The 23,273-nt window shown below is 39.7% G+C and overlaps 1 protein-coding gene across 8 annotated transcripts in view; it reads left to right on the forward strand.

Moving 5' to 3' along the window:
• INPP4B (inositol polyphosphate-4-phosphatase type II B) overlaps nucleotides 1-23,273 on the forward strand; it is a 339,484-nt gene that overhangs the window by 275,375 nt on the left and 40,836 nt on the right. For all 8 annotated transcript variants that reach the window (XM_089525748.1, XM_089525750.1, XM_089525752.1 and 5 more), the window contains 4 exons: nucleotides 9,265-9,437; nucleotides 11,793-11,916; nucleotides 13,816-13,933; nucleotides 16,436-16,576. In XM_089525748.1, the coding sequence (XP_089381874.1) occupies nucleotides 9,265-9,437; nucleotides 11,793-11,916; nucleotides 13,816-13,933; nucleotides 16,436-16,576 (556 nt within the window). The remainder of the gene's footprint in view (nucleotides 1-9,264; nucleotides 9,438-11,792; nucleotides 11,917-13,815; nucleotides 13,934-16,435; nucleotides 16,577-23,273) is intronic.

Here is a 23,273-nt window from a genome sequence, read left to right on the forward strand (position 1 = left end):
GATCTGGCTGTGTTCCTGAACCATCTGAACAACATCCACCTCAACATCCAATTCACTATGGAAAAAGAAAAGGAAGGAACACTGCCATTCTTAGATGTCCTAGTCAGCCGCAAACTGAACTAACGTTTGGGTCACACAGTATAAAGAAAACCTACACATACAGACAGATACCTGCACAAGAACTCCAACCATCACCCAGGACAAAAAAGAAGCACAATCAAAACCTTGATAGACTGGGCAAAACCCATCTGCGAAACCCACTTCTTGGAAGATGAACTGAAGCACCTGGACTGGGCTCTACAGGCTAATGGTTATTCCAGCTCAGACATCAGAAGGGCAGCTAGGCTCAGAAAAACCCAGAGGAGAGAAGACAAACAACCACCCAAAGGGAAGGTATTTTTTACCATACATCAAAGGAGTCACTGACAGATTAGGGAAACTGGTGAGGAAACACAGCCTTCAAACGGTTTACAAACCAATGAAGAAAATCCAGCAAATGCTTCGCTCAGCCAAGGAACAGAGAGACCTTCTCACAGCCGCAGGAGTTTACTGCATACCATGCAGCTGCAGACAAGTCTACATAGGGACCACCAAATGCAGTGTGCAAACAAGAATCAAGGAACATGAGAGACACTGCAGACTGGGTCAACCAGAAAAATCAACAGTAGCAGAGCATGCCACAAACCATTCTGGGTATAAAATACTGTTTGAAAACACCTAGAACTTTATTGCCCCGGGGTTAAAACATTCCCCGGTGCGTTCTAATGTGCCCACACGGCAGCGCACATGAAACGTGACGGGAACGTGATGGGGCCCAGAACCCCATTTTACCGCACACCGGAACGCAGCCTTTGCCAACGGGCATTCCCATCACGTTCCCGTTGCGTTCCAGAGGGTGCCATTTCTGAGAACGCTTAGTGTGTGGTAAAATGGGGTTCTGGGCCCCATCGCGTTCCCGTCACATTCCATGCGCGCCCCTGCACGGGCACATTAGAACACACCGGGGAACGTTTTAACCCCGGTGCGATAAAGTTCTGAAATTCTGGACCATGGCAACAGCTACCATGTCAGGATACACAGGGGAGCCATTGAAACCCACAAACACCTGGACAATTTCAACAGAAAAGAGGAAACCCTTAAAGTGAACAAGGTTTGGCTACCAGTCCTGGAAAATAGCAAGATGAAGACTCAACAAATGCAAATGAGAAATCTCCCAGGGTCAGGGGTTTCCCAGCAGACAAGGAGCACTAATCAAGCAAACACTAATCCTCTTTTACAGACCCTCCCACCTTGAGGCCTGCCATTAGCAACAGAACAATACACATGCAAATCACTCCTGCCTTCCCAGGTTCACACAATACACACACACACACACACACACACACACACCCAAGTCCTTTCCCGGCAAGCATTCTCTGAAGATGCCAGCCACAGATGCTGGCGAAACATCAGGAAGAAACTCTTTTAGAACATGGCCACATAGCCTGAAAAATCCACGAAAAACTACAATATCTAGATGGTTAAATCTGTATGTAACCCCTCCCCCCTTTCCAATTTGCTACAGCATGGCATCCTTTGGGTTCCATATTGTTTGTATACTTTTTTCTTAGGAACTCCTTGGCTTCCAAAGTTTTCTCTCACTGCAGGTTACATGGGTCTGATTCCTATTTGTGGTCTATAACTAAGTAAACCCATTGAATTAACATACGTTTTTACTCACAATTTGTTTCAATGGATTTGCTCTAGTTCGGACTAGCAATAGGATTCAGGCCTGAGTAAACAGCCTCTACATTGACAGGTGAAGGTTGTGGAAATCAGGGGAAATTGTTATTCTGCTATAAATAAAAATAGACTCAAAACTCAAATTCTGCTCTATCTGCTAAATCAACACATTAAGAGAGGAGCCAGATACATGTGACACAACTTTTAGGAAATAAAGTGAGTATAACTCAATTTTCACAGCTGTATGGTTTTGGCTTGGCGTGAGGTTTGGATATCAGATTGGATAACCTGCCTGTGATTCAAATACAGGTGACCCTCTGTTTTCGCAGGAGGTCCGTTCCGGACACACACACTCATGCGAAAATGGAGTTTCGCATATATTCAAGGCCCATTGACTTGAATATAGGCGCATGGGTGCATCTCAGGCATGTGCCCCATTATTTCTCCCTCCGTTTGTCCCTCACACTTAAGCGAGGGATATGGTTTCCAAAACTGCAAGAATGGAGGGAGGATTGTACTCCCCACTCCAGTCAGCCTGCCAGAGGAACCACCTGTGGAATCCTCATTGGCATGCAGGCACTGGTGGTGAGGCATGCCCTGCTGTGCCAGAGCTGGACTTAGTTGTTACTGCCTCACCCCCAAGACAACTTAATCTGCCCCCTCAAAGGGCAGAACTTGCAGGGCACTCTGATTCTGCTTTTCCCCATGTGTATCTAGTCCTCGTGGCACACCACTACTAGAGAGGGACAGGAACCAACCCCCTTCTACCAACCTATAGCATCTGTAATCAATTCAGCAAGACAAATGAGATCCCATAAAGCCACTCATCCTGACCCCAGTCTGATATTTGCACTCTTTTTGTGTCGTACATGAAATCCCACAGAAAACAAATGCCCAACTGCTGGATCACCAGCCCACCGCTTTCCCCAATAGCCTTGGTAGCTTTCAGCCTTACCCTGTCAATATTACATAGGTCTTGACTCCTCCCCAGCAGCACCACTATAGCCACTAAGACCACAAAGTGGTTTGTGCAGGAATAGAATCAGCAGTTCTGGCCATCTCAATCATGTCCAGCTCTCTTGTAACCTCAGATCATTCTCCCCCAGGTTTATAACAATGCCATCAGGAGGGCCAAAGTGCTTGGCATGTCTGACAGCAGAGAGTCCCACAGCATTCTATGTTGACCAAGTCATGCAGTCTTTACTTTGTCAGGCAAAGGTTCAGCCCCCAGCCGGTGAATTCCACATATCTCTTTACCCAAATAGAAGATGTTGTGTGCACATATCAGCACTGTCTTTCTGGGAGCACTTTAAGTTGAATTAACAACCTTGTCCTCTGGGTTGATGTAGTCTCTAAAGCCACCTCCCAATAGTTCTGAATCCATCTCCCAATAGCCATTATCTGTGCTACTGCTCACATGCTGTTCTTGCAGTGCCTGTTCTGAAGGCGTCTCCTCACCCCCAACTCCTTAGGTTGCATCTTATGTCTGCATAATTGCCATGAATTGGACTGTGGTCAGGGGAGAGTTGTCTACATAATTCAACAGAAACTCCACCCACTTGGGACATATATTCAAGAATTCTGTAACCACCCAAACTGGACAAGGTCCTCAGCCCCTGGCTGTCCACAGACATAAAATCATACCATTCTCATACTGATCTGTTTTGGGGCCTCTGCAGTCTTAGCCTGATTACCCTTGCCTTCAGTTAGAGACTCCCTGTCTGTAAGGCCCAATTCAATCTATCACTGTGAGCACTAGTCCCCAACCTTGAAATCCCCAAAGAAAGCCAGCTTAAACACTGTCTCAAACAACTTTATCTCAAAAGAGGAATATGCTGTGGCTAATAACTGTTTGACCCAGGGTTGTTAGTATAGGAAATGTGATAGCCGTACATGAGTGAGGCAGAGAAGTGTTATGCCTTCACCAACTCTCTACTGGCCAGTGAGCCAAAAATGACTTGCATTGGTCTGGAAAGTCATGAGCCTTGCTTTAAAAAAAAGCAGCATGGCAGGCATGTGTAACTTCATAGTCCTGAGGGGCAAACCTTTGCTCCCCATGAGAGTCCATGTACCACAGGATCATGTTCTCCAGGGATAGTCAAACTCCCAGACACTCCAGCCTTGGAGGTAAACGGGAAAGACCCCTTTACTACCTTCTTATATGCCTGTAATGTTCTGGGCACAGTGGAGTGCACTACACTCACTGTTTCCCTTGTTCTTGCTGCTCTCTCACATGCTCACTACTCTCTTTCACTCTCACCTTCCTCATGTCTTCTGGTGGAAGACAAAACTGATGGAGAAGTGGCAAAGTAGCTGCTCTCATTCCCCACCAGGTGGACCAGAGGAAAGACTACTTCCTCTTTGCCTCTCTGGGATTTCCCCATCTTTGCTACATGCCTGCTACATGCCCTGATTGCGTGATGCTCAGGCCTCTAGGAGAGAGACAGACACACAGCAAGAAGAAGTTGTGGCTCCTGTCCCCTCCACAACTCCTGAAGAGCAACAAAACCACCCCCCAGTAATTTGCTGTTTATTGCTTTCTTACAATTTTGTGTCTTTTCTAGCACCAAGTGAAAAATAAAGGATATATACAGCTCAGTGTTTTAATGTTAAGTTGACATGTAGTTTTCATGGCTAAGCATATAACAATTTTGTGCTATCTTGTTTTGTTTTTTACACATAGACAATCTGTGGTAATTTTACATTAAAATGTATATACACTTGGATTAACTCCTTGATTATTCACTTTACACTTGGCATGTATTCTCTGTTATCTTTCCTGAAATGTGATCCGGGAGTACTTTCTTGAGGCTGAATTTGAGACATCAGTTTCCATGGTAACCATCTATGGTGTCATCAGCATAGCATTATGATTTCACTGCAGAATAAAGCTAATGGAAAGCATACATTTTTAAGGATGGGGATTGCTGCAAAGCAACAGTACATTCTCAGTGCTTGGTGTACAAAATTAATGATAATATTTTTCACTGTCTTCATAAAATTCAGAATATTTGACATAGAACAAATCACTTTTGTGTGCTTGTAAATGCTGATTTCTCCTCTTCAGTGATTTGAAGAAACACTAAGATATTCTGTTGAGGATCACAAGTACTGATAGGAATTTTGTTTTTACACATATAGGGTATAAAAAGCAGGGCAAAGAAATAATGCTGTGGGACATGCTGTTAACAGACATTAGCAGACTCCTTACTTCATGCGCACATGACAACCAGTGTTTTTGGGTGGATGGAGTATGCATGACTGTGTATGCAGATACTGTTGGGAAGACTCATTGACATCTGGGATACTCTACTGATTCTCATGGACATACAACACAATGGGATGGACATTTGAAACTGGTATAGAACTAAAAGGCTGTAACTCAGGGCTTAGAAAACATACTTTTTAAGATTATACTGGCTGGGAGTTCTGAAGTTATAGTCTAAAAAAACAAAACAAAGCAAACTTTATCAAGTTGTGTTCTAATTCAGTAGGCACCAGAAATACCTCTTTCAGGCTTGTGCAGTAAAATTGTTGTGCCAGCTAAATTAACTCTAGTTAGATAAAATATGACAATTACTGTTACTTCATTCAGCATAAAATAAGGGAATGAAAATAATCAACTGCAGTACTACCCAGAAAGGCCACTTAGTCCTTGGGTCCTGTTGTACTAAGAGCAGTACAAATATTGAAAAAGACATTAATCCATTCAAAAAGAGCTTAGAAAATGGCTCCTAAGTGGAATTATATTCATGAAGTAAATCATGACTTTATATTGTATGAATAAAACTACAATAGGAAGTTTTTTATTAATAAAGGTTTTAAGCACTGTTTGGAAAAATCTTAGCTCATAAAGTTCAGAGTGTAACAGCTAATTATTTTATGATGTATTGAAGTTTATTTCAGCTTCCTTCCTTGAGACTGTTCTAATAAGTGTACTGTATTAAACAATATCTCTTCTTCATTTTCATCCTTTGAGCTATTTAATTTCCCAGTTGGTAGTTATTTTGACTTTGTTTGTAATGAAGTGAGCAGGAAACAGTAACCAAGACGCAGTGAAATTAAATCTAGCCTACCAGTCACTGGTGGACTTTTTCTCCTGATCCTTGTTCTGTTTTAGAGATTATTAATCAGGCTCAAATTTAACATAGATCAACTCATTCTTGTGTGCTTTTAAATGTTTGATATTGTAGTTAGGCAATACCTAATACAGGGGTAGGCAACCTGCGGCCCGCAGGCCGGATGCGGCCCAGCGAGGCCTTGGGACCGGCCCCAGCCCAGTCCTGCCGCCGATTGCCGCCGGGGCCTTTGGCCTCTCACGCAAGGGCAAGGGGGGCAATTGTCTATAGAAGCCTCAGAAACATGCATTTATATTAACATTTTTTAAAAAATTAGCAAATTTTTTCGCGTGTCTTCCATTTTTTTTAAAAAAGTGTCCTCCATTTGAAAATTTTGCCCTACATTTGTCCCAGTTTATTTATTTATATAAGTTTTTAAATTATTTATTTTTTGGCTTCGGCCCCCCAGTTGTCTGAGGGACAGCAACCCGGTCCCCGGGTCAAAAATGTTGCCTACCCCTGACCTAATAGTTTAAATTTTTTTTTCCTGATTCGCAGGAGGGTCCAGAACAGATCCCCCGTGAATCGGGAGAGAGAACTGTAATGTGTGTGTTTTTAAAAACAACAATATCAATACATAAAACATTGTTTGTTCATTCATTTAGTTTCTGTTCCTTCAGACCTAAAATTGCCCACACAAGTACAAAAAGGAGCCCTATATTTGGAATACCCAAGGAACTACTTTAATCTGTCTTTGTGAAGCCAGTGGAATATTATCAGATGATTTTTTTGAACCCATGATAAATTTCAAATGACAGTTCTTGGCCCATTCTACATTTCAAATAAATCATTGTTAATAGATTAGGGGCCCGAACAGACAGGCCAAAATAAAACTGCTTCGGGTCACTTTGGAGGTATGCTGTTTAAATGACACATGCATTTTAAGATGTCCGAAGCTGCACCAATACTGTGTTCCAGTCCTTAGGACTGGAGTGTGACTTTGGCGTGGCTTCCAGCCATGGCAGTTAATGTAGAATCTTAGCACTGGAACTGTGTAGTGTGAAAGGGTCCCTAGTTCCCACAAAGAGCAGATGATGGTAGTAAACATTGATCTCAGCTGTATTACTTCAGATTGCTTCAGTTTTTTGTATCAGTATTCTCCATCTAGGAAAACTGAGGGTAGATAAGATTTGTACAGTTAGGTTTCAGGGAGTATATTTCTGTGTAGTCTACCTGTTGTGCAAGTTTTCTGTTTGTAGGATGACTAAAAACAATTTCTTCTTCAAACACCCCCATTGGGGAACATTATATAAAGCAATATCTCACCTGAAAGCTATAGTTAGCAACTGAGACACAATTCTTAGCTTCTCAAGAACTGAGACACAGTTCTTAACCAGTTACCACTTGGTCTGCTGTTTGTGAGAGATAAGACTTAGACTACATACCATAGCCTATCTTGCTTGAATAATCTGGAACTCTGCTTTTCTGCAGTATGTCTGCTCTCTCTTTGTTGCACACTGAGATTTGGATTATTCTATGAATAGGAGTTGGGAGGTCATTGCCCTTGGACCTTTAAATATTTGAACACTGTGACAGAGCTCCATTTTGAGATTATACCAGGAGGTTTTCAAAATGTATAAATACTTTGTGCATATCTTTTCATTATTCTTGTACAATTTGTGGAGAAAGTAATTATAGATGTCCTGTTTGATGCATCAACAATTTGATCTCAAAGTATTACTTTCCACTTTAAATGTTTTTAAAATTCTTTTATATTAACTTTAAAACAAAAAATACAATCCATGCCAGTAACAATAATTTAAAAACCATATTCAGCTACAAACATAGCATTTAAAACCATTTCTACTCTATTCTAAAATAATAAACCCCAACTAAAATAACCCTAATCCCAACCCCCAATTTATTCCCCAAATAAAAATAAATCCAGTAACACAAAAAACATCAGCACAAACCAATTGAGCATAACTAACACAAACAATAATTGCCTTTCCACTTCTCAACCCTAAGGATTTTAAAGCTCAATGTATATACATTTTCTCAATAATACCATTTTACTCATATCACTTCTGACCTAAAAAATAAACAAAAATGCTTCAGACTTCCAAATCTGCAACGACTGTTTTCTGTATTTTCTTCTTCAAATAGTGAAAACTAATTCCTAGTCTTTTAAAAAATAACCAACATTTTTTCTTCAATCACGCTATAACATTTGTGGGATAGGCACTAATAGTTATAACAATAATAGAAATAAAATAGCAGTAGCAGTAACTTCTGCTTATTGTTGTTACAATCAAACAGTGATGATAGGTGTTCTGGGTGTAATTCCAAATGAAGTGATAAAACATCTGAAAGAAGTTGGATCACAATAGTACTGTTACAAAAGCAACAGAAGTGGGAACATAAATTATCCAAGAGAACTCACTGATTTCTAGATTATTGTCTTGAATCCAAATCACTAATGGCCTAACCAATGATATTAATTTTAATGAAATGGTGATGTCAATGGCTGAGAGTTGAGAAACAGTGATATAGCCAGTGGCGTCATTCAAAATGATTAAGAACTGGTTCTATTACTTTGGAGTTTTCCCCCCAAAATGTTTACAATCATGTTGATTTTTTTTTAAAAAAAAATCAACTATCCTCTTCCCACAGCTCCTCCATCAGAGGAGAGTGACGAGTCAACCACTCTGATAATCTGGCTATGTGCGTATACACATATAGAAAGAGGAGGAGACAGAGAAGTTTTTTACACATGCACTCAGGCTAGCCAGGCAAGGAAGAAGGTAATGTGATAAGAGAGTCACAATACCAATGCTCACTCAGCTGATTTTTTTTTTAATTTTTATTTTGCTTTCTCCCCTCTACTTTCTCTGACTGTGCTTCCAAATCCACAATGTCTCCATGCCAGGAAGGTCCTCCACCTGCTGGCCTTCCTCCTTCAGTACAAAGAGTTCACTCAGAGATCATCCACCACTGCTTGGCTTGATTTGGGTGGTCTCTGAGCTCTGCTGTGACCACCACCTTCTTCAGCCAGTCTTCTTCACTCTGGTATTTTTCTTCCCTTCTAGGAAATGGTGCTTTCAAGAGGAGACAGAAAGAACATACCAAAGCAAAGAAGACTAGCCAAAGGAGGTCACATTGACAGCCCAGAAAGGGCACTCAGAGCCAAGTGTTGAGAGGCTGCTGTTTTAACAACTCCAGTTCCCAAAGTCCTCTAGCTAGTTTGGCTACATTTTTTGTAGCTGTACCATATAATGAGAATTGGAGTACATATAAATGATCTGCACTTACCATCTGAATACTGAGAAGAGCAGTAAGGGAGAACATGCTATTCCTTACTGATAGGCACAAGCCCATGAGATTAGTGTATGCGACAGTAAGGTTACCTCCCCTGAGTTTCTAACTTAGCTCTGAGGAGACTTTCTGTACTCTGATCACCATTCTTAATGTTCTTCCATTACAGGTGACTGGTATGAACAACTGTATCCACTCACAGTTACACTGAAAGACTGTATTGGAGAGGTGGTGACAAGGGCAAAGCAATCAATGTCTTTTGTTCTGCTTCAGGAGCTTGCGTGTAGTTTGCCACAGTGTTTAATGCTGACCCTAAGAAGAGATATTGTCTTCAGTCAAGCAGTAGGTGCTTCTTTAATTTCATAAATTTGAAATATATTGACATTTACCTGAGCAAGCCATCTTATTTCCCATAGCCATATAAAAGTATAGAGTCCATTATAGGCAGCAAGGAAGGAAAGAATTACTTTCTGTCTCCCCAGACATCTACTGAGTGGTGCAATTAGGACTAGGGGCCCATTCATGGTACATGATGGAACTATTATTCCACTTTAACTGCCATGATTCCATCCTGTGGAATCCTGGAATTTGTAGTGTAGGGATTGGCACTTAGAATTTTCAGCCAGAGTGCTCCAGTGCCTCACCAAACTACAAACCCCAGGATTCCACAAGACAGAACCTTGGTAGTTAAAGTGGAATCATATTGCTAAAATTGTGTAGCATGAATGGACTGCACACTTCAGGACAAAAATCCTGGGCCCATCCTGAACTTTTCAGTTCCAGAGGCCTTTCCTCAAGGAATTTAAAAAAAAAAGGGAAACTACTTTGTCAACAGTACAGTTTTCAATTGCCTGTATGTATTAGTCCTTACTGCAAGTTACTTTTAACAGTTTTAAAGATAGAAATATAATCTTTAGATGGAATTCTTACATCAATGACTTAGTTAAGTTGCACATCTTAAAGAAAATGAAGTCTTTTCTGTTGGTGATTGTGAATGGATGATGTTCCCACCCCCTCTCACCAGCAAGTGGGGCAGCTACATCTAGAAATAGGACCCTTGTTGCAAGTCTTCATCATACCGTCACTTACTGTCAGGAAGTGGGGGGGGGGGGTGGAAACATCATCCATCCATTTCCCAATTGCCAGCCAAACAGATCTCCTGCTCTCAGAGCAGCTGCTGCCTGGTAAAGTAGGTTCAGGGTAGTGGTGCCATGATTGTCCAATTATTGTGCTGTGATTGTGACTATATAGAGATTATGAATATAAAGCAGTTCTTAATGCATAACTCTATGTTACATTTTCGTAACTGCAGTAGTGATTGCCAGCCTTCATCTTTTGCCCTGAATAACCACAACAGAGAATTAATGATCAAAAACACACTGCAGAAATAATCCAGTTTGAGACCAGTTTAACTGTTCTGGCTCAATGCTAGATAACGATAGTTTTGTGAGACATTTAACCTTCTCTGTCAGAGAGCTCTAGTGCCACAACATACTACAGCTCCCAGGATTCCCCAACACTGAGCCAGGGCAGTTAAAGTAGTCTCAAATGAGATTATTTCTACAGTCTGTTTTGGACTAATGTGGCATAGTGATTACAATGTTGATCTAGAATTTGGAGGTCCAGGCCACATATTGCAGTGAATGCTGCTTTAAGAAGCAGTTGTTTCTAGCCCTGTCTATAATATATTAATTATTTGGAGGGTAGAAAATAGAAAAAAGTTTAGAAAATTGTGATACTATTTTGATACCATGATGGACATATTTATTGTTGTGTGCTTTAAAGTCGTTTCTAACTTATGGTAACCTTAAGGATGGACCTATCACCAAGGTTTCTTAGCAAGATTTGTTCAGATGTTTGTCTTTGCTTTCTTCTGAGACCAAGAGAATGTGTCTTGCCCAGTAGGTTTCCATGGCTGAGTAGGGATTGGAACCCTGTAATGCTCAAGCCACTGTACCACATTCCATGAGTATATACAAAAAATGAAATTTAAATTGCTTGGAGTCTGATGGCAGCAAAATTGGATATAGCCCCTTGTGAGAATGATGATATATTTCTGGACAGAAGATTTATAATCATACAGACATTCTGCCTCTTTCTTACTGTATTCTCTTTTAATGGTTCAATTCATATGTAGGGATGAACTTATCACAAGATCACTAGTTCAGATTTCAGGTCTTCAGATCTCTGGAATTGCAAGATCTATTCTTGCTGGCTTATTCTATAAAATACACCATTGATTTAACATTTCTTAGAAACCTTTAAATCTATAATGTGTTTTCTGTAGTATTACTTGGAAAAAAGGTTTTGGATTGGGATTGGGCAAAGTGTGGGGCCTGGGCTCTATGCAGCCCCTGGGCCCTATTTTTGTAGTCTCTGAAGCCCCCCACCAGTCCCCCAAAGATTCCCCCAACCACTCCTATTTTAAAAATGGCATGATTTACAGATTCCCCCCCCCCCCTTAAAATCACACAGAAACTCCCCAGATGCATGAAAATATTCAAAATAGTGGTGGGTCTCCCCACTCCTATTCTAAATGTACAGTGTCTTTCCAATATTCATTTGGAAGTAAGGTTTATTCAAGATGAATTTGTGTCATCTTGTGAATAGAGGTTCCCCCCAAAAAAAAACAAATTGTTGTTTTCATTGCTAATGTAACTAATCTCTCTCTTTTTATGGCTACTGTCTTTCCTCTAGCTTTCTGGATTGGTCTGCGGATTTATAATCAAATTGCACTCTAGTTTACGTGACCAAGGCTTCCTGCAGCAGCTTCATACAGTGGGGTTAGTTGTTCAGTATGAAGGACTTCTTAGTACGTATAGTAAGTACTGTATTCAGTTGGCTCTATTCAAGCATTCTGAAAATCTAAAATCATAACTCTCATTGAACATGTTCTTATTTCAATCTCTCTTATTTCAATCTCTCTATCGCCCATCAGTAAGAATTTTTATAAAGAATTCTGGAGCTGTGTGCCAATTCTATCTTGACATTTCTCAAATATTTATGTATCATTTTGTGCTGTATTGCAAAACCTGGTTATGTGAAATGGGAAGATCTATTATTCGATTCAACATAGGCTGAGTAAACATGTTTAGTGTAGTTCATTTCAAAAGGCCTTTGGAATGTCAAAATGTTCATTGCTGCTGTTTTTTCCCCTGCTTTGTTTTACAACCTGTGATGCAAAGAGCTTCTTGGGTGAACACATGTCTAGTCCCTGATTTCTGTCTATTCATCCCTCCAGTCTTAGCCCATCAACTATACCTTATGCCCTCTCAAAAAGTTTTCTGACCCTCAGATGTCATGTTGGATACAGTCAACTTCAGAAGTACATGGTAAAGCCCATGTGCAAGCAGACTTCAATTCATATTTGTCTACACTGAAGCCACTAGTATAACCTATCCATTTCTTTTGTCAAGTAGTAACATTTAATGTCAATTGATTATTTATCTGTAAGCTTCACTTCTGATCATATAGCGACCTGTAAATCTAAATAAATATTTGAGCATTAATATGCAAAAGATCTTGCCACTTTTATGTTGCTTGTCATCACAACAAGGTCAAACTACATCATCTATTCTTTTTTTCCTCACACCTAAGTGAGTGCAATGAATCTCATCAAGACTGAGGCCATGCCATTCAGGATAGGATACTTTGCGGTGCAAGCTTGAATAGAAGGCTTTAGCAAATTTTTTGCAATTTGCATGGAGGAAAAACTTCATTGAATCAAACCAAACCTTTTTTTCTAAAAAATGTGCAAGGAGCAAAGAATTATAGCTTCACCTCCACTCCCCATACCGTGTCCTTGATAAGTACAGAAAAAGAACAGGCATAGCTGCATGCTTCTACCAACCTAGCAGTTCGAAACCATGCAAATACAAATAGATACATAGGTACCACTCCAGTGGGAAGGTAAACAGTGTTCTGTGCAATCATGCTGGCCACGTGATCATAGAGTAGACTCTGACAACACTGGCTCTTCAGCTTAGTGATGGAGATAAGCACTGCCCCCTGTGTTCGGACATGACTTGACAATGAGGAATACCTTTACCTTTAGTTGCATGCTTTGAATTAATGGTAACATTTAGTTTGATTCTAACTCTGCTGGAGAGCTCTAGACATCCAAAGTTATGAACTAAGATGCAAACTGTCAATAAGAGCCAATGCATGCTTTATGCAAAAGCCAGGTTGTTTACATATTTGTGGGTTTTGCCATAATGAACATTACAGATGTACATCATGGAGTTCTCTACACTTTTGTTTCACAACCAAACTAAATAGATATACCAATATTGGGAATGCAGCAATGCATATCATTTATTTATCATCATGGATAAGTGGCCCAAACAGGCAACAAAACTGAAAATACTGTCACAGCTCTTTCAGAATGGAAAAACAAACCTAATTAACACATTAGCTCTTATATAGCTAAAGCTTTTCATGTGTCATGGGTAACAAAGATCTACTTATGCATTAAAATGATTACAGACATGTCTGTTCTTTGAAACAGAAAACATAATTAATAGATAAGCTAATTATAAATAACGTCACCTGTCCTTCACTGTTCCGGACTTACTTATGCAGGCCCCTGGTGAAAGTGCATATGCTTATTTAAAATTAGACAATGACAGCCTATATGCCCTTATTACTTTTCTAACACCAAAAGTTAGTCAGCCATGCTTCTTTTCATGTTTTATTCTGAAGTGTATTTTTTCTTCTGTAGGTGAGGAAATTGGAATGCTAGAAGATATGGCTGTGGGAATATCAGATTTACAAAAAGTCATGTTTAAAATAACTGAAGCCAAATCAGATGACCTTTTGCCTGTTATAACTGGAAGACGGTAAGTGTTATCTGTTTTTCGAAACAGCAACGTAACTTGATGCTTTGCCAAAACAAAATCAAACAAAAGCTCATCTAAAGCTTTTCTGGACACTATGGCCCGGTACATACCTCTCTCTTATGTCCAGGCTGGTGATGGCCTGATTCCCTCCAGAGGGACGCCGCAGCAGCCAAACCACGCAGCGTCCCTCTGGAGTAAAAAGAACCCAGAAAAACCGAATTCTTTTTATGGCGCACAGTGCACGTCACAAGTCCACCAATGATGCACTCATGAAGTAAGCAGTGCGCAGCAATGTGTATATGTTGTGTGTCGCTTACGTCAAGATGGCGGCGCCCATGTGGATGGGACGCCGCCATCAGACCACCTCCATGCGTGCTAGGGTTAGGGACTATGTGGTTGGTGTGCAGTCCCTAATGCTAGTATCGCTGGCAGCAGGGCGCTTCGGGACCATCTGTCCCATGCCTATGTTAACTTATTTATGTAACTAAAATTTCCAAGAAATGAAAGAAAAAAAATAAATGCCCCAAAGAGGCTTGTAAAGATAACAAACTTTTCAGAATTTGCCAGTACATTTGAGAGGAATAGATTACTGTAAAAAGCAGTCACTTTCCTCTGATATTAATCTTCTCACATACTTATTGAATACTGGCCTTTTGTTACTAACTTTTTGACATGTCATGTGTCTACAGAAATGCCCTTCACATGAAAATGCAAGAGATCTTTTGTTAATGCATAGTTTCCTCAGACAATGCACACTGGGGAAAATGTACCATTAACCTGACGGTGTCAACTTTAAATATTATTTCTTAGGACAATTCTAGGAATGTGAACTATCAGGCATAGAACTTCTTTAGACACATTTCCTTATTTTTCCCTAAGGAAGGATAAAATGTTGATTTATGGACCCATGTTCAATGAATAACAAAAATAATTCTCATAAAGTGGTTTCAAAGCAGGACCTGTTGGATAACAACCTCCATAAGAAAGAAGTAAACCTTTTAAATCATGTAACATCCAAACAGTGATACTTTTATTGGGCCAATCGAAATACACAATTACATGTTTCAAGCTTTCAAAGTCACAATGGCTTCTTTATCAGGCAAACAGGAGAAAACAAATTGAAGGTGTTAGTCATAGGCCTACATTTTCTGTTTATGGTCTTAGTTCAGATGGTAGGGAGGGCTGTCTGCAGGCTGGCACCTCCCCCTTTGGCCATGCGGTCACTAGTAGATTTTCAAAGTCAAGGAAATTTAGTGTCCATTTGCAATTCAAGGAAGATGTTCCTTGGAATCCAGCATGTCTCCTTCCTTTGTGAAGCCATAGGCTTCTATGCAGGTAGAGAACACTAAATTTCTCAAGAAATCTTCATGTCTTGCATCAGGAAAACTAGGTAGTCTAGAGGTATGTTAAATGCAAAACTTGAAGACTTCTTGAGAAATTCAGTGTTCTCTGCCTATATATGAGCCTGTAGAGTCAGTGAAGAAATGACAGTCTGTAATTAAATATCTGTTCCCATTTTTGTATAGCTTTGTATACCTCAGATAAAAATAAAATGTATTCTTTTGGTATTAAAGGCTTAAGATTCTAAGTATCACTAAGGAAATGTTGACTTCTAGGTTTAGCATTGCTGTTTGCTAAATATACATCTTGGAGCTTAGTGAGTTAAATGCACAAACTTGTAAATATGAGAAAAAAACAGACTCTGAGAGGGAAACATGAAATTGATGCCTGCATGCTAAAACTGTCCTCTAATTTGGAGAGTCTTGATTGAGCCACGAGGAGAATGCCGGATGATACCACAAGTCTCCCTATTGAGTGCAGCATTAATAGCTTGTGTGTGATTTCTCCTTGTTGCTGAGCTGATGGAAAATGTCAGAATGATCTACAGGACAACTTCCAACTCTGAGCTTTCTTCCTCAGGGACATTGACAGATGTGATCGATCTTCAGATGATCAGTCTAAGACATTTAGATACCTGAGGCAAAGCAACAAATAGTGCCCTTCCCACTCAGGTGAAGGTGCAAAGTATATAAAACCAGCCAAGTTATTTTGGTACATGAGACAGAAAATCCCATGAGCACCTGTGCCTGTCAATAATAATGCAATAGTAACAGATGCAATAACTAATCATTTACTACAGTTTTATGGCACCTAAAATCTACTCCCCAAGGCAACTGCTTGATGTGAATGCAGCTGTTCTGTTTATTAGTTGGAACACCCCTGGACTTTAAGGATCATATTTCCTATTTCAGATTTCGGAACAGGATTTATAGTGACACCAACAAAACTGGTTATCTTTGTTTCAGTTTAAGGGGTGGGTGGAATGTTTCAGTAGTTTTCATGACATAAGAAGATGGCCTTTCTCACTTTCATAAATTTTCTGTTACTTATCAGAAGCCTTGAATCTATGGCAGACTGCAAATGTAATCTTAAAAATACATAGACACATAAAAGAATTTCATTTGTATACTGCACAAATTACTCATGCTCTTGTCTTCCTAGGGGACATTATATAATAGATATCAAGCTCCCAGAAAAGATGTTTGAGTTGCTGCCACAAGAAATTAAAGAGGGGAAACTGCTCCATGTATATCCAGTCCTCTTTAATGTTGGAATCAATGAACAGCAAACCCTTGCAGAAAGGTATGTCATCAGGATTATATTTCATTTCCTGTTTGGATATGCTGCACAAGGAAATTGCTTACCCCAGGAGCCACTGGATCATGTCCTATGATATCACACATATACCAAAAACCAAGGCCTGTGTGCTTGCAGCTCTAAGATGTTTCTAGGCACAGTTATGACCTATAAAGCCATGTATGGCTTAGGTCCAGGTTATTTGAAGAACTGTATTCTAACATATGAGTTGGCCTGTGTCTTGAGATCTTGAGGGGAGCTTTAGCTCATCATCCTCACAGGTACATCTGGTGGGTGCCCCCAACCTCTGGAATTCTTTTGGAAAGGCTAGACTGGTGGCCTTCAAGGGCTGCTGCCACACTACATAAATAAAGCAGTTTCACACCACTTTAACTTTAGTTTGGTGTGGCTTTGGAGCTCTCAGACAGGGAAGGCTAACTATCTCACAAAACTACATATCCTAGAATGCCATAGCATTGAGTAATGGCAGTTAAAGTAGTGTCACACTGCTTTATTTATGCAGAATAGATACACCCAAGGTGTGCTGCCACAAGCAGGCAAAAGCTCTTTTGTTTCAACAGGTCTTTGGGAGTTAAATGCTCAAGGAGAAAGGCTTTTTAAAATGTATGGATGTATCTGTTTTTGTTGTTGATATTTTTAAACAAATATGATTTTCTATAGCTTTTAATTTTGTTTATAGTTTAATTCTTTTTTAACATTTGTATGTCTTAATGGTGTGTAATTGTTTGTTTGTTTTCCTTGTTTCAACTTGTTTTAGCATTGTAAGGTGCCTTGAGTTTCAGGAATGAGGAAAAGGCAGGATATAAATTAAATGATGATGATGATGATGATGATGATGATGATGATGATGATGATGACGATGATAACATTGATGGTGATGACCCAGTAAAGCATATGTTTCTGTACAGAAAGTCAGTATAAAGATAGCTTTTCTTTGTACTCATAAACTTTCTATCATGCAGAAAAACATAAAATTTCTGTTATGTAGCTAGACAGATGGAAAGTTTGTGTCCTGAAAAAGGAAAAAAAGCTGGATAGACAGAGAGAAAAATACTGTCTTTAAGATGGGAAGGGAATTTCTGTGCCACCGAGGGTCCAGAGGATGACCATCCCAAATGTTCTTTAACCTGAAATGGAGGACTTTCCTCTGCATGCCACCCCACTCAGTTTGCTTTCTCAGTTAGGAAGGTAGTGATGTGCAGGGCTATCTCTGTTCTTATCTCTGTCTGGAAATAACAACAAGGAGCTCTGCCCAATCATGTCCTACCCATGCCCTTCTTAGTGGGCAACCACTCCAAATCACATGCTGTCTTCTGAAGCCCTCTTGTAGCCAGGGCTTGTCTAGGTTGAAGTACAGCATTGCTAACCCATTTTTAAAAATCATCTGAAAATTCTTTCTATCCCTGCTAAATAGCATTACTAAAGTAAAAACTGGAGAGGGTTCCTGTATTTTTTACAGTTGTATAGAAGCAGGAATTTCATCAGATGTAGCTTGTCATACAGTCAGGTAAGTACCATCACCTGCTGAAATTTCCTCTATACTTGCTACTCAAAATAGTGGCCCATATGCCAGTGCTGATCCATGGCAAGTTTACAAAATAGATAATAACAGTTGTAGCCAATGGGCATAAATTCTAGCAGTCCGTGGCACATTGGGAAAAACACCCTACTGGCCCCTACATCAAATAGCTTAAGAAGAATGATTCTACACAACCATTAAAGATAGATTTTTCATGTTGACAGCTCTGTTGCTAAACACTAATATATTCTAATCTACAGTGTGTATGTTTTATTTGTTCTCTCTTTGTTAAGGGTTGATTTTATACATTCTTAAAGTAAACAGCTTCTATTCAATATATTATAATAATAACCAAAAACATGATGAATATTTGAAGAGATGTCCATTCATTATGCCCATAACAGGCGCAGACGGTATTGGACCACCTAAAACCATCTTAGGTATTTAGGCTATATTAAGTGCACCTGAGTGAGAGATTAGCTAGACCTGTTAATGCAGATAAACATTGTATAAATTTGATATTTTTAACTAGGCCTGCAATTTAAAATTTACATTCCAGTTGTACATAATAAAATATTTTAAATTTATAAGCAATAAAATGCTTTCTTTAATAAGAAACAATCAGACCTGCATTAAAATCAAGGGTAATATTCATAATGTTTCAATCAAATAGTCTTCAGTGATACAGCAAATAAAAGGTTCTGTTCACAAACCCCATTCATCTTTAACAGTCCAGGTTTTTTCTTAGCTTTACCGCATTAAACACAAACCCAGCAGGCAAATTGAGAGAAGCTCATTTGTCTTTCTGTCTCTGCATGACTTTGGAGCATTTTCATTCTCTTCCAGTCATAAAAGTATGGGAGAGAGTGGTAAAAATGTCCTTTTTGCCAAACGGATTTTTCCAGTTTGACAAAAGGGACACTTTTATGCCACTTTTATGACCCTCTCCCTTGCTTTTACAACCAGAAGAGAAAGAAAGTGCTTCAACATCATGCAGAGACAGAAAGATAAACGTGCTTCTCTCCACTTGGCTGCCAGGCTTGTTTTTAATACGTTAAGGCTCTCTGTCACTGAAAAGGTGAATGTGGGGTGAACACCCAGCTTGACTGTAAGACTTACGTAAGTGAATAGGCTAGGTATAACTAAAAGCTTGCTAATATGTAGTCAAGGCTGAACAATATATGAGCCAATTTCCTGTAGCGAGCTTCTTTGCATCCATAGATCATCTTATCTATTCTGTAGCGGAGTCTCAACAGAATGGCAAGTTCTCCATCCCCACAAAAATGTTTTGTATTTGTTTATGGAAGAATATGTTTGGGAATAACCTTTTTGTTAGTGACATTTGTCACATCCATTTAGATACTTATTCATCGCAAATTAACTGGATTTGAATTAAATGTATCTCCAGATAAATGCACTAAATATATCTTGAACTAAAGCTTTAATTACAGAGACAGACAGACAGACAGACAGACAGACAGACAGACAGACAGGGCCCTTGGTATCCACTGGGATTTGGTTCCAGTACCTCTCTGGGACACCAAAATTTGTGGATGCTCAGGTTCCATTATATACAGTGGTACAGTAAAATGGTGTCCCTTATTTAAAATGACAAAATCAAGGTTTGTTTTTTTGGATTTTTTTAAAATAATTTCAAACTGCGGATTGTTGAATCTGTGGATGCAGAAGCCATGGATACACATGACTCATTGCATCTTTATATTATTTTATGATATAAATCTGTTTTGATTTTAACATATAAAACATTTAAATTAAGCTAAATTAAATTTAGAAGAGAGAAGTGTGCATTCAGTAAATATAGGCATATAAATCTTAACTTGATCCAATGGTGAGATATACCACAGAGCCGCTCAAACATCCTGAGCCTTGCCGGAACTTGACCAGCCAAGGCAGAAGGTGAGGGAGAGATTTTTTTTTTTTAATATAGTGACAGTGGCATCCACATCCTTGGTGTCCCCCAATGTAGGGAGGGGCTGTGGGAAGCTAATAGAGGAGCAGCAGCCCAAAGGCTGTGCTTACCCTTCTTCTTTGCCGGGGAAGCAGCCTCCTCCTCAGGAGGAAGCCACCACCATGGTGAAGCCAGGAGGGGTGCACTCGTCCATCACCTTAGGAGGGAGACACCACCACGAAGAAGCCTGGGAAGTTATGCTCATCCTTCTTCACTGAAGTAGCAACCTCCTCCTTAGGAGGAAGCCACCACCACAGAGAAAGCAGAAGGGGCATGTTCACCCTTTCTCACGTGGGCCCAACCAGGTCACGCCTTTTCTAGGGTTTCACCAGTGCAAGTTGCATCCCCTTGTGATGCCACTGTCTAGTAGTGGCTATTCATCCTTTTCTTTTCCCTCCCATTGAAATCAGGGTAAAGCTTTCAAGCTCTGAATCCAAGACTTACTGTGGAACAGGGGGAATTTGGAATGCAATGGATCAACAGTTACCCAAAGTTCCATATTGAGGCCTTCCACTATAGGTGACTTTACTATGCAGAGCATGCCAAGCAAATAACTGAGGCCTTGGGGCAGACACACGTACTCCTAATGGCAGAATGGGCCCTCTGATGCAATCTAACTCACTCTAGCCAGCAGATCTGTGGTTTAAGATTGCATTTCTGTTTTAAGGACAGCCCAGCTTATTATGGAGAGGACTGCATACCTCCTAAGGGATAAGGTTTATAGTTCGGGAGTTTCTGAGATCCATCATGGTAACTAGAACCAGTGTTGGCTTCAGTGGCTGGGAAAGTCTTTTACCAGCTTAGATATATACACCAATCACAAGCCTACCTGGATAAAGAGAGCCTAGCATCAATCATACACACTCTCCCATTTGGATTGTTGCAGTGCAGGAGACTTCCTTTAAAAATTGTATGGAAACTTCAGTTAAATGAACGTACAGCAGCTAGATTGATATCTGACAGAATGCAATCATATGATGTCAGTTGCCCTGTTTTCAGCATCTTGCTGCCAATCACCATCTAATAGAAAGCAGTACAGTATAACATTTCTTTATTTGTTTCCACCCTTTCTTCCAATATGGGAGGTCACAAATGTATCTTGCTCCCAACTTTTAAATTATCTGATGTCAGGTTACCTCAAAAAGATCCGTATTCAGCTATCCAGACCCTATGATCATCATCCAAGGCTCTCCCCTAGATTCATCCACCAAATGAGGGAAGATGGGAGGCAGTAAGTGAAATAATTTCTTTAGTTTTGGCACTCAGTCTTTGGCACTTTGCCTTCCCCAGAATGGCTCACTTGACACCTCCATTATGATATTTTCAGCTTCAGATGTGGACTTTTGTTAATCTTCCCATGAGTTTTTAGAACCAATTTGACTGCTTTTAGATCTGAGTACTCATTTATTTTTCTGCTGGTGTTATTCTGCTTGTATGCACTGCAGCATTCTTGCCCTTCTCTCTTGCTCTTTATCTTGGCTTTATTATATGCCATTTTATCAATCTACAGCTGTCTATTTTTCTACTGGATTTATATCCTGCCTTTCTACCAGGGATGGAAGACAAGGCAGCTTTCTGACATAACTAAGTCTTTTGATAAAACAGGTTAAATTACACATTTAAAAGTATGGATTAAATTAAGTATATAATTAAAGAACCAATTAAAACAATTTAAGACATCGCAGTGATAATGATGAAATCCTTGATTAAAATATTAATTCTTTTCAAATATTAAAAAGTCCAGCATATTTTAAAACTTACAGGGAGTCAGTGGCTTTCAGTCCCACATTGTCTGTATTTAAAATATAAATGTACTATTCAGTGCCAAGAAAATTCTGGTTATTGGATAGTTTGGAAGTATTATGAATAAACAAACTTTTGGTGGGATCTTTACTACCCTCAAGTTCAACCTGCTGTTCAATCAGTAGCATGTGAGCAAACCAGCATTTCTCTCCCAAGGCAATTGTGGAAGTAAAATGAGATCAGAATATGCTTTGGACTGACTGACAAAACAGAGCTAAGACAGAAATGTTCCACTAGGGTGACCTGAATGTAGTGAAGGTGGCCAGCATAGTTAAATTAAGAATATGTGAGGTCCAATAGTCATAAACACATTATTAAATATGTTCCCATACCTTTAAATATATTTTAATGACTTTTAACTCAATTGATAGTGTAATTATATTTTGACTTCTGTATGTGCAGTGATGTGTAGCGATGCAAACTTTTTCAATTTGTATAAGCCTACTTGCATTCCAAGGCTAGGGGGAAAAGGCAGAAATAGATTGCTGCCATTATTATGAATGGTAATAATGTTATTATTATCCAGGGGTAGCCATGTTGGCCATATAGCAAAGTACAATGAATATCCGAAATCTACAGAACAGTGGTACCTTTATTGGGACAACCAAAATGCATAAAATATATGCCACAAGCTTTCAAAGTTCCACTGGAGTCTTCATCGGGCAAAAGTGTACGCCAATATTGATACTGAAGAAGGAAGAGCCCTCCCTCCAATCCATCTGCCTTGGTCCAGGCCTCAGAGGGAGAGAAGAACCACTGGACCTCATCCCCTTTCCCTCCACCATTCCCTTCTCTTTTTGTTTCGTGTCTTTTAGATTGTAAGCCTGAGGGCAGGGAAATGTCTGATTAAAAATAATAATTGTAAGCCGCCCTGAGAGCCATTAGGGCTGAAGGGCAGGATATAAATACCTAAATAAATAAATAAAAGTATTAAAAGTAATACAGGAGAAAAAAAATGACAATGTTAGTCACTACATTTTGTCAAGATAATGGTGGTGGTGTTCTGAGTATGGAGGCAGCCCCATTCTTCCTTCTGGCCACATGGTAGGAAGTATTTTAAAGTTTAAGATACGTTTTGGATCTCATAGGGAGTACCTTTTTGTTTTGCTAATAGTGCTTAAATTTCCTGGGCTTTCAATATTATTCCAGTGATAGCTAGTAACCCAGTGATAGCTAGTAGCATACATCTCATTGTGGGGATGCATCCCTTCTGGTCTGAATTTCAGTATCTTTGATAATGCTTTTAAAGTTCAAGCAAAGCCCAGAATGAATCCACTGTACTACTCACACTGAAATCACTAGGAATAAAAAACCTGGCACATCAACCTTGAAAAGATATGTGCATTCACACATGGAAGTCTGAAGAAAATCAACAGTTGCAGAATGCCTGT

The sequence above is a fragment of the Sceloporus occidentalis genome, unplaced genomic scaffold (assembly GCF_023333645.1).
Source record: "Sceloporus occidentalis isolate IW3139 unplaced genomic scaffold, rSceOcc1.0.p SCAF_5, whole genome shotgun sequence".
Taxonomy (NCBI): Eukaryota; Metazoa; Chordata; class Lepidosauria; order Squamata; family Phrynosomatidae; genus Sceloporus; species Sceloporus occidentalis.